Genomic DNA, 16,899 nt, shown 5'->3' with positions numbered 1-16,899 from the left:
ATGAACCAAGTCTCTACATCTTGGACAGTGGTCATCTGTTGTAATGTTCATCTTAATGTAGAGTCTTTAAAGTTCTATATGCTTTATGTATAAGAAATAATTGAGATTTTCTTTGAGCCACGTTAATTACAACGTTTTTCGGAGGCTACAAAATATCCTACCACTCTTCTAAAGATATGTCCTACATCCTCCCATCTAGACTTAACCAAGACCATAGGGTCCCCAAAATATTGGTTAGCAGAGATTTGTACATTAAAGACATCAGGGCCCCTAGTTGCTATAGCTACATAATCCAATAGCCCAATGGAAGGGATAGAGAGGTCAGATATGGTTTACTGGGCTCCTATTGCGTATCTTAACTGTAAATACCAGTGCCCACCCTCTAAAATGTTAGAACTGAGTTATGCGGTGAGGCTAATCCACCTTTGTCTTTGGGCGACTAGTTTTTTCAGTTTTATTCCTCACCAGATCTCTAAAAATCTTCTGCATTTTTTTTTTAAACCAGTATTTTGGAATCCAAATGGAAAAATTATGCAAGACGTTTGGAACACAGGGCACAAGTCACATTTTAATAAGATTTGTTCTTCCAAGGGCAGAAAAAGGTAACACTGGTAACTCCCCTCTTCATGTAAAATAAGCTCTGGAGACCGTTATCTCCAGGCAGCATCCTCCCCATAGCCTTAAAAAAAACCTCTTCCACCAGAGCTCAGTGTGATGTGTGGTGGCTACTCTCCTGATCTCACTGCAGAGCTGTGTGTGGTTATAACTGACACATCTGCAGTTTCCTCTCAGCTGTAGCTTCCATCTCACAGGCAGACAACGTTGCAATATTGTTCCAATACACAGAGCGTGTGAACAGACACTGCTTCTGAGAATTTCAAAATAATTAGCATGAAATGATAAATCTCCCTCAGCTCCAGCACCAATGCTCCGGGGCTCTCTGCCAGTCTTACCACTGGGCTGTAGTCATTTTGTGGCTGCACCTTATATTATAGTTGCAAAGTGAATAATAACCGACCCCGAACCATCGACACTGAAGTTAGAGGGGATTTAGCAGAATAGTTTGGGGGACATGTAGAACTTTTTTTTTTAATCCCTTTTTATTCTGCCGTTTGTGAGGTAGGATGTACCAAAAGACAGCAATTCTGCTAATGTTTTCTATTATTTGACTGTATGGCCCCTTTCACACAACCATCATGTTTTTCACGGATGCCACGGGAACTCTTTTTAACCTATAATGCTGCACTCATGTCTGTGTTTTCCCAACAGCACAGATGACAAGAGCCAATACAAGTGTATAGGTACCGTCACACTCAGCGACGCTGCAGCGATATAGACAGTGAGCCGACCTAAACTAGATCGCTGGAGCGTCGCTGTTTAGGTCGCTGTAGAGACGTCAAACACAGCAACTCCAGAACGATGCAGGAGCGATCCAGTGACGTAACGGCGACTCACTTCTCGTTCTCGCTGGTTGTTAGCTCCATGTCAAACAGCCGGAGTGTACTGATCCGACACACATCTAGGGTCCCTATGCTTGTTGCTGGCGTCGTTGCTTTTGATGTCAAACATGACGATACACGCCGACCTGGCGATGAAATAAAGTTCTGGACTTCTAGCTCCGACCAGCGATGGCACAGCGGGATCCAGATCGCTTGCTTGCTTGCTCGTTTCAAACACAACGAGATCGCTATCCAGGACGCTGCAACGTCACGGATTGTTGTCGGTCTCTTTGCAAAGTTGCTGAGTGTGACGGTACCCTATGGGTCTGTGTAAACTTGCCGTCTGTGTGCTGTCCGTGTGCTGTACATATTTAACAGTGCAAGTATGAGAAGCTTTGTAATTTAATTTCCAATATCCATCCCGGAAAACATGGCACACGGACGACACACTGATTGAAAACACTGTGACACTGAAACCAGTGTAACACATGTGTTTTATATGGAAATGTGAAGGGGGCTTAAAAGTGTTATTGGTAGAATATTTCAGGTTTGGGGGCCCCTCTTTGAATTTTGCTCATGGCACCAGTTTGTATAAAACCGGCCTGCATAAGGGATAAGGTACAAATAAAGTCCAGTTCAAGTCATGTTGTCACTGAATCTGTGGCACCTCTGCACATGGTTTATTCTCTGAGCTTCCTCGGGAGGCTGGGCTCATTAAATAGTGTCATTTAGATTGATGAAATAAAAGCTACTGTGTGGCTACCCTCCATGATAGCGCGGCGCAGACCCGCTGTGTTGCCAGCAGGGAGGTCATCTGTAAGCCGCTCTGAATATAAATGAATCAATAGTAAGTCATTTAAGGCTATGCTGCCTCCCCATAGGTGTAATGAGGGAAGATTCAATACATATATCAAGCGATGGGTAGATCTTGCTCCTCCCACAATGGGAATAGTTAAATGTAGAATACAGAATCAAAAGGATCAGTCCGCGGTCTGAAGGCGTGGCAAACACCCACCTGATATTGATGTGGTAGGGGGTGTCACCTGGCAAGTGGAAAGTCTACACACAATGCACTATGATGCTCTGCCCAAGGGAGTGACATGGGCGGGCGGAGCCACACATGATTGGAGTCGGGACCAGTGGGTCATCCCCCCTCCAATCTCCACTGCGACTGACCACCACGTTTCAGACCCCGGTGCGAAGCAGTGCATGGAGAAAGTGCGTCTATACCTCAAAGCATATGGGGAGATGCTCAATTTTGGTGACTAATAGTCATATGAGTATTGCATAAGGCCTAATCAATTCATGATCAAGATTCATATGTGGATGAGGCACAGTAAAAGACAATTGAATGTGGGAACTTTTCTCTCAAGATGTCTGAAACACCTACCTCCCCTATAAGGTGACCAAAAGGGGTTCCTCAGGAAACCTGAACACATGGGCTACTTGCACAGTGAACAAGTCTGTATGATCATGTTCACACACCACCAAGAAACCTGAAGACACAAAAGAGAGTAGTAAAACCAAAAACACTCAGTTTGAAAAAATGTTGCAGTAATCCGCAAGTGCTAGTAAAAGATGTAAAAAACAGGGTATTTGGTTGATACGTTTTTTGCAAAAAATGTATACTAAGCTGCTCTACCAATCTTCACGGTATACCCTTATCAGAGCAGTCCTAACTAATGTATGCAATCCCTATCTGATGTATTTAAAAACCTGATCATCTGTATATAACCTGTGTGAACAGGGTTCAGAGAGGAAAAATCCATGTGTGCATACAGGGTAGAACAGCATTTGTGCAGATAGCCCAAGAGGAGTGGTGGAACTCCCCAGTCTTGTAGACACAAGAGAACAATTATGGAAACAGGAACACATGGGCTACTTGCACAGTTAACAAGTCTGTATGATCATGTTCACACACCACCAAGAAACCTGAAGACACAAAAGAGAGTAGTAAAACCAAAAACACTCAGTTTGAAAAAATGTTGCAGTAATCCGCAAGTGCTAGTAAAAGATGTAAAAAAACAGGGTATTTGGTTGATACGTTTTTTGCAAAAAATGTATACTAAGCTGCTCTACCAATCTTCACGGTATACCCTTATCAGAGCAGTCCTAACTAATGTATGCAATCCCTATCTGATGTATTTAAAAACCTGATCATCTGTATATAACCTGTGTGAACAGGGTTCAGAGAGGAAAAATCCATGTGTGCATACAGGGTAGAACAGCATTTGTGCAGATAGCCCAAGAGGAGTGGTGGAACTCCCCAGTCTTGTAGACACAAGAGAACAATTATGGAAACAGGAACACATGGGCTACTTGCACAGTGAACAAGTCTGTATGATCATGTTCACACACCACCAAGAAACCTGAAGACACAAAAGAGAGTAGTAAAACCAAAAACACTCAGTTTGAAAAAATGTTGCAGTAATCCGCAAGTGCTAGTAAAAGATGTAAAAAACAGGGTATTTGGTTGATACGTTTTTTGCAAAAAATGTATACTAAGCTGCTCTACCAATCTTCACGGTATACCCTTATCAGAGCAGTCCTAACTAATGTATGCAATCCCTATCTGATGTATTTAACCCCTTCGCGCCATGCGCCGTACTAGTACTGCGCTGCCGGCACTGCATTACTGCCAGCCGCAGTACTAGTACGGCGCCGCCATTTTCCGGTCACCGCGCGGCACCGCGCGGTGATCGGGTTCCGGTGTCTGCTGTCCCTGACAGCAGACCATCCGTGCACGCAGCCCCGAGTGCCTGCACCGCCCCCCCGCATCAGCGATCGCTGTGATTGGCTGGTCAATTCTGACCAGCCAATCACAGCGATTTGACAATAAAGTTTAAAAAAAAAAAAAAAAAAAAGCATGTGACAGGCTGTGATTGATGCTGTGTGACGTCGCACCAATCACAGCCGTCACAGTAGGTGGGGTGATCACCACGTCACCTCACCTGATTAACCCCTATGGCGCTGATTGGCTGAACAATAGCTTCTAGCCAATCAGCGCCAAAGGGGTTAATTTAAAATACCGATCACCGCCCTGCACGCCATCATTCTCTCAGATTTGGCGTGCAGAGCGGTGGTCTAAGCCCCTCTGTCACCTTAGTCAAATAATCCATTGGTGGCCAGTGCGATCGTCCCTGCGATCTCCTGCTTCCAGCTTGTGCTCCAGCTTGTGCTCCAGTGCTGTGTGCTCTCTGCTGCCATCTGCCTGCTGTGTGACTCCTGTGATCACAGCAGCAGCAGCACCTCCCCCACCCCTTTCCCATCCCCCCATCCCTGTTCCAGTACCCCCTCCCTCCCCCACCCTCCAATTGAAATTTTTGCGCACTTTTTTGCGCTTTTTTTCCTGTGCGCGGCGTCCCGCGAAGAGCATTCGTGCTCTTCCTGTGTCCGCAGCGCTCTGATCAGTATCGCTGCTGATCAGAGACTGCGCCACAGGACTTTTTTTTTTTTAGTTAGTTAGTGTAGCGGACATTGCAGTCTAAGCGACGTCCGTTTTTTTTTTTTTAGAAAAAAAATTGTAGTTAGTACAGTGTAGTTTTAGACGTAACAAGGTAGCGTAGCCGGCGTCAGTGTTTGGTGACGTCCCTCCATCCCTGTTCAAGTACCCCCCTCCAATTCAATTTTTGCGCACTTTTTTGCGCTTTTTTTCCTGTGCGCGGCGTCCCGCGCAGAGCATTCGTGCTCTTCCTGTGTCCGCAGCGCTCTGATCAGTATCGCTGCTGATCAGAGACTGCGCCACAGGACTTTTATTTTTTAGCTAGTTAGTGTAACGGACTTCGCAGTCTAAGCGACGTCCGATTTTTTTTTTTTTTCTTTTACAAAAATATAATAGTAGTTAGTACAGTGTAGTCTTAGACGTAGATTAGCTGGTGTCACAGCGTTCGTGACGACCGGTCTTTTTTTTTTTTTTAGAGAAAAAAAAAAATTGTACAGAGTAGTTTAGTGGTAGCGTGTTAGTGTAGCCGGCGTCACAGCGTTAGTGACGACCGATCATCTTTTAGAAAAAAAAAATCGTACTGAGTTTTATAGGTAGGGAGGTAGCGTCTTGTGCATAAAAAAAATCTGCTATCGCCGGATAATCTCTAGTGCATTAGGGGAGCGTACGTCACACTGTTAGTGGCGTTCGCTTTTCTTTTGTAAAAAGAATAATTAGTTGCGTCGTCTAATTTTTAGTGCGTTTGGGAAAAAAAAATGGCCCATTCGTCAACAAGGCGCTATTCACCAGAGGAGGCTTACGCCATCCTTGCGTCCGACACAGATTCAGCCAGTGAGGAAGATCCCACGTTCCTCTATTCCTCCTCCTCCTCCTCCTCATCCTCCTCCTCATCTGGTGAGGAAAGACCCCTAATAAGGCGCCGTAGGACCCAGGCAACTCCTGCAGCAATCGATCCCGTATGGATTGCACCCCCGGAAAATTTTCAGCCCGTCATTCCGGATTTCAGCAGCAGCTCAGGAATCCAGTTTGACACGACTGGCCTCACTGAAATTGATTTCTTCAAATTCTTTTTCAGTGATGAAATAATAAATATTATGGTGGCCCAGACGAACCTGTATGCCCAACAATTTTTCACCCAAAATCCCACGTCATTTTATGCCAGATGGACCCCCGTAAATGCAGCAGAGATGATGACATTTTGGGGAATTGTGCTGCATATGGGCCTAATCAAAAAGCCAAAGCTTCGGCAATACTGGAGTACTGACATTCTCTACAGTACACCGGTATTCCGCATGGCCATGAAAAGGACACGATTTGAAGCGATCCAAAAATTTTTGCATTTCAGTGATAATGCGCAGTGTCCTCCCCGAGACGATCCAAACTTTGATCGTCTATATAAAATTCGTCCAGTGGTTGAACACTTCAGCAGAAAATTTGCTGAGGCGTACACACCCCAGAGGGACATCGCTATTGATGAATCTCTCGTTCATTTCAAAGGGAGGCTAAAATTCCGACAGTACCTGCCCAGTAAGAGGTCCAGGTACGGAATAAAGTTGTACAAACTGTGCGAGAGTACCTCAGGGTACACCCACAGATTTAGGGTCTACGAGGGTAAGGACACCCAGATTAACCCCCCTGAATGCCCCCCCATCCTGGGGGTGAGTGGGAAAATTGTGTGGGAATTGCTGCACCCACTGCTGGATAAGGGTTATCACCTCTACATTGACAACTTTTACACCAGCATCCCACTCTTCAAGGCCCTCTCTGCCAGAGGTACAGCTGCATGTGGCACCGTGCGAAAAAATCAGCGAGGCCTCCCTAAGCCGCTAATTGGGCAAACGCTAAGAAAAGGGGAAAGCAGAGCCAAATGCAGCGACAACATGCTGGTGGTCAAGTATAAGGACAAAAGGGATGTCCTTATCCTGACCACCATACACCGTGACAACAGCACCCTTGTCACTGTTCGTGGGACCACAACACAAGTCCCAAAGCCAGATTGTATCCTGGATTACAATCGGTACATGGGTGGTGTGGATCTCTCAGATCAGGTTCTCCAACCATACAGTGCCATGCGAAAAGCTTACGTATGGTACAAAAAATTGGCCGTGCACATTGTACAGATGGCACTGTACAATGCTTTTGTGCTGTCCCGATCTGCAGGCAATACGGGGACCTTCCTTCAGTTTCAGGAGGTAGTCATCAAGGCCCTAATGTTTGGCACTCAGGGAGGTGAGGGTCCCAGTACTTCTGAATCTGATAGTGCCCGTATTGTCCAAGGTCAACATTTCCCAGGACAGGTTCCCCAAACAGCGAGGACAGGACGATCACAAAAACGGTGCAGAGTATGTTCCAAGAGGGGAATCCGAAAGGACACAATTTACCATTGTGAAACCTGCCCTGAGAAACCTGGCCTTTGCATTAAGGATTGCTTCAAAGCATACCACACGTCCACAAATTAATAAAAATTAGTTTATACCCTGTTGACACAACACACTGTGTAGTTTCCAACATGGGGTCACTTGTGGAGTGAGGCACTTGCAGGTTTACGGTGCTCACCACATATCTAAATAAATTCCTTGGGAGGTCCAGTTTTAAAAATAGGGTCACTTGTGGAGTGAGGCACTTGGAGGTTTACGGTGCTCACCACATATCTAAATAAATTCCTTGGGAGGTCCAGTTTTAAAAATAGGGTCACTTGTGGAGTGAGGCACTTGGAGGTTTACGGTGCTCACCACATATCTAAATAAATTCCTTGGGAGGTCCAGTTTTAAAAATAGGGTCACTTGTGGAGTGAGGCACTTGGAGGTTTACGGTGCTCACCACATATCTAAATAAATTCCTTGGGAGGTCCAGTTTTAAAAATAGGGTCACTTGTGGAGTGAGGCACTTGGAGGTTTACGGTGCTCACCACATATCTAAATAAATTCCTTGGGAGGTCCAGTTTTAAAAATAGGGTCACTTGTGGAGTGAGGCACTTGGAGGTTTACGGTGCTCACCACATATCTAAATAAATTCCTTGGGAGGTCCAGTTTTCAAAATGGTGTCACTTGTGGAGTGAGGCACTTGGAGGTTTACGGTGCTCACCACATATCTAAATAAATTCCTTGGGAGGTCCAGTTTTCAAAATGGGGTCACTTGTGGAGTGAGGCACTTGGAGGTTTACGGTGCTCACCACATATCTAAATAAATTCCTTGGGAGGTCCAGTTTTCAAAATGGGGTCACTTGTGGCGGTTTTCCACTGTTTAGGCACATCAGGGGCTCTGCAAATGCAACGTGACGCCTGCAGACCAATCCATCTAAGTCTGCATTCCAAATGGTGCTCCTTCCCTTCCGAGCTCTGCCATGCGCACAAACAGTGGTTTTTCCCCACATATGGGGTATCAGTGTATTCAGGATAAATTGGTCAACAACTTTAGTGGTCCATTTTCTCCTTTTACACTTGTGAAGATAAAAAAATTGTTGTTAAAAGATCATTTTTGGGAAAAAAATGTGAATTTTTATTTTTACGCCTCTACGTTCTAAACTTTTGTGAAGCACCTGGGGGTTCAATGTGCTCCCCACATAGCTAGATAAGTTCCTTGAAGGGTCTAGTTTCCAAAATGGGGTCACTTGTGGCGGTTTTCCACTGTTTAGGCACATCAGGGGCTCTCCAAACGGGACATGGTGTCCGATCTCAATTCCAGCCAATTTTGGTTTGTAAAAGTCAAATGGCGCTCCTTCCCTTCCGAGCCCTGCCGTGTGCCCAAGCAGTGGTTTTCCCCCACATATGGGGTGTCAGTGTATTCAGGATAAATTGGTCAACAACTTTAGTGGTCCATTTTCTCCTTTTACACTTGTGAAGATAAAAAAATTGTTGTTAAAAGATCATTTTTGGGAAAAAAATGTGAATTTTTATTTTTACGCCTCTACGTTCTAAACTTTTGTGAAGCACCTGGGGGTTCAATGTGCTCCCCACATAGCTAGATAAGTTCCTTGAAGGGTCTAGTTTCCAAAATGGGGTCACTTGTGGCGGTTTTCCACTGTTTAGGCACATCAGGGGCTCTCCAAACGGGACATGGTGTCCGATCTCAATTCCAGCCAATTTTGGTTTGTAAAAGTCAAATGGCGCTCCTTCCCTTCCGAGCCCTGCCGTGTGCCCAAGCAGTGGTTTTCCCCCACATATGGGGTGTCAGTGTATTCAGGATAAATTGGTCAACAACTTTAGTGGTCCATTTTCTCCTTTTACACTTGTGAAGATAAAAAAATTGTTGTTAAAAGATCATTTTTGGGGAAAAAATGTGAATTTTTAATTTTACGCCTCTACGTTCTAAACTTTTGTGAAGCACCTGGGGGTTCAATGTGCTCACCACATAGCTAGATAAGTTCCTTGAAGGGTCTAGTTTCCAAAATGGGGTCACTTGTGGTGGTTTTCCACTGTTTAGGCACATCAGGGGCTCTCCAAACGGGACATGGTGTCCGATCTCAATTCCAGCCAATTTTGGTTTGTAAAAGTCAAATGGCGCTCCTTCCCTTCCGAGCCCTGCCGTGTGCCCAAGCAGTGGTTTTCCCCCACATATGGGGTATCAGTGTATTCAGGATAAATTGGTCAACAACTTTAGTGGTCCATTTTCTCCTTTTACACTTGTGAAGATAAAAAAATTGTTGTTAAAAGATCATTTTTGGGGGAAAAATGTGAATTTTTATTTTTACGCCTCCACGTTCTAAACTTTTGTGAAGCACCTGGGGGTTCAATGTGCTCACCACATAGCTAGATAAGTTCCTTGAAGGGTCTAGTTTCCAAAATGGGGTCACTTGTGGCGGTTTTCCACTGTTTAGGTACATCAGGGGCTCTCCAAACGGGACATGGTGTCCGATCTCAATTCCAGCCAATTTTGGTTTGAAATAGTCAAAAGGCGCTCCTTCCCTTCCGAGCCCTGCCGTGCACCCAGACAGTGGTTTTCTCCCACATATGGGGTATCAGTGTATTCAGAAGGAATTGCACAACAACTTTCGTGGTCCATTTTCTTCTTTTACCCTTGTGAAAATAAAAAAAATGTTGCTAAAAGATCATTATGTGGAAAAAAAAGTTAAATGTTATTTTTTTCCTTCCACATTCCGTTAATTCCTGTGAAGCACCTGAAGGGTTAATAAACTTCTTGAATGTGGTTTTGAGTACCTCGGGGGGTGTAGTTTTTAGAATGGTGTCACTTTTGGGTATTTTAAATCCTATAAGCCTCTCAAAGTGACTTCAAATATGATGTGGTCCCTACAAAAAATGGTTTTATAAAAGTTGATGAAAAAATGAGAAATCGCTGTTTAACTTTTAACCCTTATAACTCCCTAACGAAAAAAAAATTGGTTCCAAAATGTTGCTGATGTAAAGTAGACATGTGGGAAATGTTATTTATTAACTAATTTGTGCGATATGAGTCTCTAATGCAAGGGTATAAAAATTCAAAGTTTAAAAATTGCAAAATTTTCAAAATTTTTGCCAAATTTCCATTTTTTTCACAAATAAACAAAGGTAATATCAAATAAATTTTACCACTATCATGAAGTACAATATGTCACGAGAAAACAATGTCAGAATCGCCAGGATCCATTGAAGCGTTTCAGAGTTATAACCTCATAAAGGGACAGTGGTCAGAATTGTTAAAATTGGCTCTGTCACTTAGGTGAAAACAGGCTTCGGGGTGAAGGGGTTAAAAACCTGATCATCTGTATATAACCTGTGTGAACAGGGTTCAGAGAGGAAAAATCCATGTGTGCATACAGGGTAGAACAGCATTTGTGCAGATAGCCCAAGAGGAGTGGTGGAACTCCCCAGTCTTGTAGACACAAGAGAACAATTATGGAAACAGGAACACATGGGCTACTTGCACAGTGAACAAGTCTGTATGATCATGTTCACACACCACCAAGAAACCTGAAGACACAAAAGAGAGTAGTAAAACCAAAAACACTCAGTTTGAAAAAATGTTGCAGTAATCCGCAAGTGCTAGTAAAAGATGTAAAAAACAGGGTATTTGGTTGATACGTTTTTTGCAAAAAATGTATACTAAGCTGCTCTACCAATCTTCACGGTATACCCTTATCAGAGCAGTCCTAACTAATGTATGCAATCCCTATCTGATGTATTTAAAAACCTGATCATCTGTATATAACCTGTGTGAACAGGGTTCAGAGAGGAAAAATCCATGTGTGCATACAGGGTAGAACAGCATTTGTGCAGATAGCCCAAGAGGAGTGGTGGAACTCCCCAGTCTTGTAGACACAAGAGAACAATTATGGAAACAGGAACACATGGGCTACTTGCACAGTGAACAAGTCTGTATGATCATGTTCACACACCACCAAGAAACCTGAAGACACAAAAGAGAGTAGTAAAACCAAAAACACTCAGTTTGAAAAAATGTTGCAGTAATCCGCAAGTGCTAGTAAAAGATGTAAAAAACAGGGTATTTGGTTGATACGTTTTTTGCAAAAAATGTATACTAAGCTGCTCTACCAATCTTCACGGTATACCCTTATCAGAGCAGTCCTAACTAATGTATGCAATCCCTATCTGATGTATTTAAAAACCTGATCATCTGTATATAACCTGTGTGAACAGGGTTCAGAGAGGAAAAATCCATGTGTGCATACAGGGTAGAACAGCATTTGTGCAGATAGCCCAAGAGGAGTGGTGGAACTCCCCAGTCTTGTAGACACAAGAGAACAATTATGGAAACAGGAACACATGGGCTACTTGCACAGTGAACAAGTCTGTATGATCATGTTCACACACCACCAAGAAACCTGAAGACACAAAAGAGAGTAGTAAAACCAAAAACACTCAGTTTGAAAAAATGTTGCAGTAATCCGCAAGTGCTAGTAAAAGATGTAAAAAACAGGGTATTTGGTTGATACGTTTTTTGCAAAAAATGTATACTAAGCTGCTCTACCAATCTCTACCAAGATGTAGATGTATTTGGTTGATACGTTTTTTGCAAAAAATGTATACTAAGCTGCTCTACCAATCTCTACCAAGATTGGTAGAGCAGCTTAGTATACATTTTTTGCAAAAAACGTATCAACCAAATACCCTGTTTTTTACATCTTTTACTAGCACTTGCGGATTACTGCAACATTTTTTCAAACTGAGTGTTTTTGGTTTTACTACTCTCTTTTGTGTCTTCAGGTTTCTTGGTGGTGTGTGAACATGATCATACAGACTTGTTCACTGTGCAAGTAGCCCATGTGTTCCTGTTTCCATAATTGTTCTCTTGTGTCTACAAGACTGGGGAGTTCCACCACTCCTCTTGGGCTATCTGCACAAATGCTGTTCTACCCTGTATGCACACATGGATTTTTCCTCTCTGAACCCTGTTCACACAGGTTATATACAGATGATCAGGTTTTTAAATACATCAGATAGGGATTGCATACATTAGTTAGGACTGCTCTGATAAGGGTATACCGTGAAGATTGGTAGAGCAGCTTAGTATACATTTTTTGCAAAAAACGTATCAACCAAATACCCTGTTTTTTACATCTTTTACTAGCACTTGCGGATTACTGCAACATTTTTTCAAACTGAGTGTTTTTGGTTTTACTACTCTCTTTTGTGTCTTCAGGTTTCTTGGTGGTGTGTGAACATGATCATACAGACTTGTTCACTGTGCAAGTAGCCCATGTGTTCCTGTTTCCATAATTGTTCTCTTGTGTCTACAAGACTGGGGAGTTCCACCACTCCTCTTGGGCTATCTGCACAAATGCTGTTCTACCCTGTATGCACACATGGATTTTTCCTCTCTGAACCCTGTTCACACAGGTTATATACAGATGATCAGGTTTTTAAATACATCAGATAGGGATTGCATACATTAGTTAGGACTGCTCTGATAAGGGTATACCGTGAAGATTGGTAGAGCAGCTTAGTATACATTTTTTGCAAAAAACGTATCAACCAAATACCCTGTTTTTTACATCTTTTACTAGCACTTGCGGATTACTGCAACATTTTTTCAAACTGAGTGTTTTTGGTTTTACTACTCTCTTTTGTGTCTTCAGGTTTCTTGTTGGTGTGTGAACATGATCATACAGACTTGTTCACTGTGCAAGTAGCCCATGTGTTCCTGTTTCCATAATTGTTCTCTTGTGTCTACAAGACTGGGGAGTTCCACCACTCCTCTTGGGCTATCTGCACAAATGCTGTTCTACCCTGTATGCACACATGGATTTTTCCTCTCTGAACCCTGTTCACACAGGTTATATACAGATGATCAGGTTTTTAAATACATCAGATAGGGATTGCATACATTAGTTAGGACTGCTCTGATAAGGGTATACCGTGAAGATTGGTAGAGCAGCTTAGTATACATTTTTTGCAAAAAACGTATCAACCAAATACCCTGTTTTTTACATCTTTTACTAGCACTTGCGGATTACTGCAACATTTTTTCAAACTGAGTGTTTTTGGTTTTACTACTCTCTTTTGTGTCCTCAGGAAACCTGTATCTGTGAGGATTGCAAATGTTATTAAAATCGCCCATAACTACCAGGAAAATGTCTGTCCATCCTGCAAGTTTCTCTAAAAAAATTTTTTTTTAAGTACAAGTGTATGGAGTGAGGACACAGCCGTCTAGTGGGCGCGGCCTCTCTCAATACACTTGTGCGACAGACACTGACCTCTTATGCAGGGTACTAGAAGAGCGTGGTCTGTGGGCAAACTGTTCCAGACGCTCGGCTCTTCTTCACACTCGCCGACACTGCGTCCTCTTGTTTTATATGCCTTTTGGAGCATGTCATGTCACCACCACAGCTCGGAGAACAGCACCCCAAAGTTCTTGGACCTCAAGGCAAGCGGGTAAGCTACTCACTGGTCCATTTCTGAGTCTCAAATTGCTCCTTCAGGATGAGTGCAGCGAGAGCTTAGAAATGTCTCACTGCATGCACCGCTCGGCCATACCTATTCTTGCTAATTTTAATAAAGTTGTGTGTAAAATCAATCATGTAAAGAGATTGTGCCACTGTTCAGTTGTGTAGTTACATATTACACTACATTTACAGCTTGGGCCGATAATGCAAATGCTTGTGCAAAGCAATATGCAGGAACAGGAGCTTTAAAGACAGACTTCACAAGGTAAGTTGAAATGCTGCTGTATGAAAATTCACTTCTACATCTCAAATTTGTGCTTCGCTAAAAGCATGTTAATTTTTTTTAGAACTGGCAAACGGACACAGTGGGGTCTTATAATGGATGGCTGGAACTCTCTCATACGGTACTACAAAAACAACTTTTCTGATGGATTTAGACAGGTAAGACACAGTTTTGCTCCATCATAGTGGCTGTATATGGCAACAGGGCTGTGGAGTCGGTAAGCCAAACCTCAAAATCCTCAATTTCTTTGACTCTGACTCCATTATTCTGACTACACTGCACTGGAGGAGGAGCGTCATTACTGAGCATGTGCATAAAGTGCAGCACCAATTTATCACCTCCAGATGCCTAGATCCTTAAATCAGGAATAGAACCTATATTTATAGGACATTTCATAACACTCCCAAATTCTTAGGAAAAAATATTCAGCACATATTGCATTAAAGGGCCACTGTCACCCCCCTCCAGCCGTTATAAACTAAAAGAGCCACCTTGTGCAGCAGTAATGCTGCATTCTAACAAGGTGGCTCTTTTAGTTTTAGGTTACTATGTTACTATGTTAGGTTCAAGTATACCCTAAATAAAGCGTTTTTATACTTAGCCACAATTCCTGTCTCTAGCCAGGGAGGCGGGTCCTCAATCCCCAGCTCTAACCGCTCCTCTGCCGTCACTCCAATCTTAATGCGCTTTCGGCGGCGCCCCCTCAGCGCTGTGTACGTTTCAAAACCGGCGCCTGCGCAGTGTACTGCTGTGCTGCGCAGACGCAGTGTTATGCATTATGCACAGTGCGGGGCGGGGATTCCAAAGGTGGCTGGCCGCAATGCCCGCACAGGCGCAGTCTGCAAGCCTGGCTGGGACGTCAGATGGCCAGAGCTTACTGCGTCTGCGCAGCACAGCAGTACTCTGCGCAGGCGCCGGTTTTGAAAGGTACACAGCGCTGAGGGGGCGGCGCCGAAAGCGCATTAAGATTGGAGTGACGGCAGAGGAGCGGTTAGAGCTAGGGAGTAAGGACCCGCCTCCCTGGCTAGAGACAGGAATTGTGACTAAGTATAAAAACACTTTATTTGGGGTATACTTGAACCTAAAACTAAAAGAGCCACCTTGTTAGAATGCAGCATTACTGCTGCACAAGGTGGCTCTTTTAGTTTATAACGGCTGGAGGGGGTGACAGTGGCCCTTTAAACTACTGTACCCAATGTATTATATTTTTAGGAGTCAGTTCATTTTATACACACACTGACTCCACTAAAATGGACACAGACTCCACAGCACTGTATGGCAAGCAATATATTCTTTGAATATTTAATACATTTCTATGTGTAGTGTACTCTATATAGATAAAAATATAAGGAAGCACTGTCTTTCAAAGACTATTCAAGAAATACCTTTACATGGCCAGTCTTTTCCTCCGTTATTAGGAGAATCATAGTTTGAATTGATGTGCAAATTACTATGGAAGTCTTCAAACAGAGGCTAGACAGACATATGTCAGAGATGACTAATGAATACTGCATTGAGCTGGACACGACCTTTGACCTTCCAACTCTAACATTATATGATTGCACTATGGTAAATCTGAAGCTTTTGTCACACAAGCTCTATTTTCTGTCCAGCGGCACCTATGCTGCATGACTTCAGGAAAAGGAGCTGTCAGTCAAACAGAAGGCGGCAGCACTGGCGAGGAATAGAGCTGGAGTGAGAGGCTTCAGATCCACTATAGACATCTGCCTATCAAATTCAAACACTGATTTCTCAGAAACATAGGAACGGATTCACCATGTAAAGATATTGTTGTACTTGTAATTGAAAGAGCTATATATACATGAAAAGCTGCTGACAAATTCAGACTACAGATGACTACTGAGACCCAAATGTGGAAGTTGGCCGCCTTACGGGTGCCCAGAGACGTGGATTAACACAAGTAAGTATATGCATTTCTGAATATTGCCCTGTAAGCTATTTTCTTAAACCATTTAAAGACAAAGTAACACTTCATGCAAAGTTCCCTTTGGAAGTTCCACCAAACTCCCACTTCTCAGGAGTATGTCGATTTAATTTTTAGTTTTCATGCCTTTTCCAGTATACTACCAAAATACACAGTTTTGCAAACTATTGCATATGAGAAAAGAAAATATTAGACCAAACACGAAAACTTGAAACTTTCTAAATCTTTTATATTACCATGAAGTCTGCCTTTACTAACATTTGTGAAGAAATGGTTCAGCTTTGATTAATTTCATAAATCAATAGTGAAAGATAAGAAAAAGTGAAGATAAGAAATTTTGTAGTAAATTTCTCTGAGATCTATATCTTTCTCCTCCTTGAGATATCTATCACTCATTATTGGTAAAATCTGTCTCTCTTCAGTAGTGTACATTTTCCCATTACTTAGATAGGAGTTGACAGAGGTAAGAAGGAGAGGAGGAAGAATGTAAAAAATGGGGAAATGTGACAGTACTTGGGAAAACTCCTAATGAGACACAGAAAAATATTTAGAATTGAGAGTCCTCAGTGGTTGATACCTTTTAATGGCCAACTGAAAAGATGGTAACAAATTGCAAGCTTTCGAGACTACACAGGTCTCTTCATCAGGCAAAGCTTGCAATTTGTTACCATCTTTTCAGTTAGCCATTCAAAGGTATCAACCATTGAGGACTCTCAATTCTAAATATTTTTCAATCTACTGGATAACACGGTACCAAGATATACATCTTTCCTGTATCATAATGAGACACAGGACATACACTGCAGCTGTTGGAAATCATGGTGCTCAACTTGAAAATGTGGTAAAACTTCAAAGTAGAAAGCAGATGTGAATACTTTTCTGCCCAATGATGACAGAAGTATTCTAGGAGTGATACCTTTATTGGCTGACCAGAAAATAATATGTTTGCAA

The 16,899-nt window shown here is 42.9% G+C and overlaps 1 protein-coding gene across 1 annotated transcript in view; it reads left to right on the top strand.

Moving 5' to 3' along the window:
* The window catches only part of SACM1L (SAC1 like phosphatidylinositide phosphatase), a 458,875-nt gene that overhangs the window by 422,780 nt on the left and 19,196 nt on the right, over positions 1–16,899 (top strand). Inside the window, exons 16-17 of the mRNA XM_069730398.1 lie at positions 13,913–13,985; positions 14,068–14,161. Of these exons, the coding sequence (XP_069586499.1) occupies positions 13,913–13,985; positions 14,068–14,161 (167 nt within the window). The remainder of the gene's footprint in view (positions 1–13,912; positions 13,986–14,067; positions 14,162–16,899) is intronic.

Source organism: Ranitomeya imitator, chromosome 6 (assembly GCF_032444005.1).
Source record: "Ranitomeya imitator isolate aRanImi1 chromosome 6, aRanImi1.pri, whole genome shotgun sequence".
Taxonomy (NCBI): Eukaryota; Metazoa; Chordata; class Amphibia; order Anura; family Dendrobatidae; genus Ranitomeya; species Ranitomeya imitator.
This window is presented reverse-complemented; position numbering and strand designations above follow the sequence as displayed.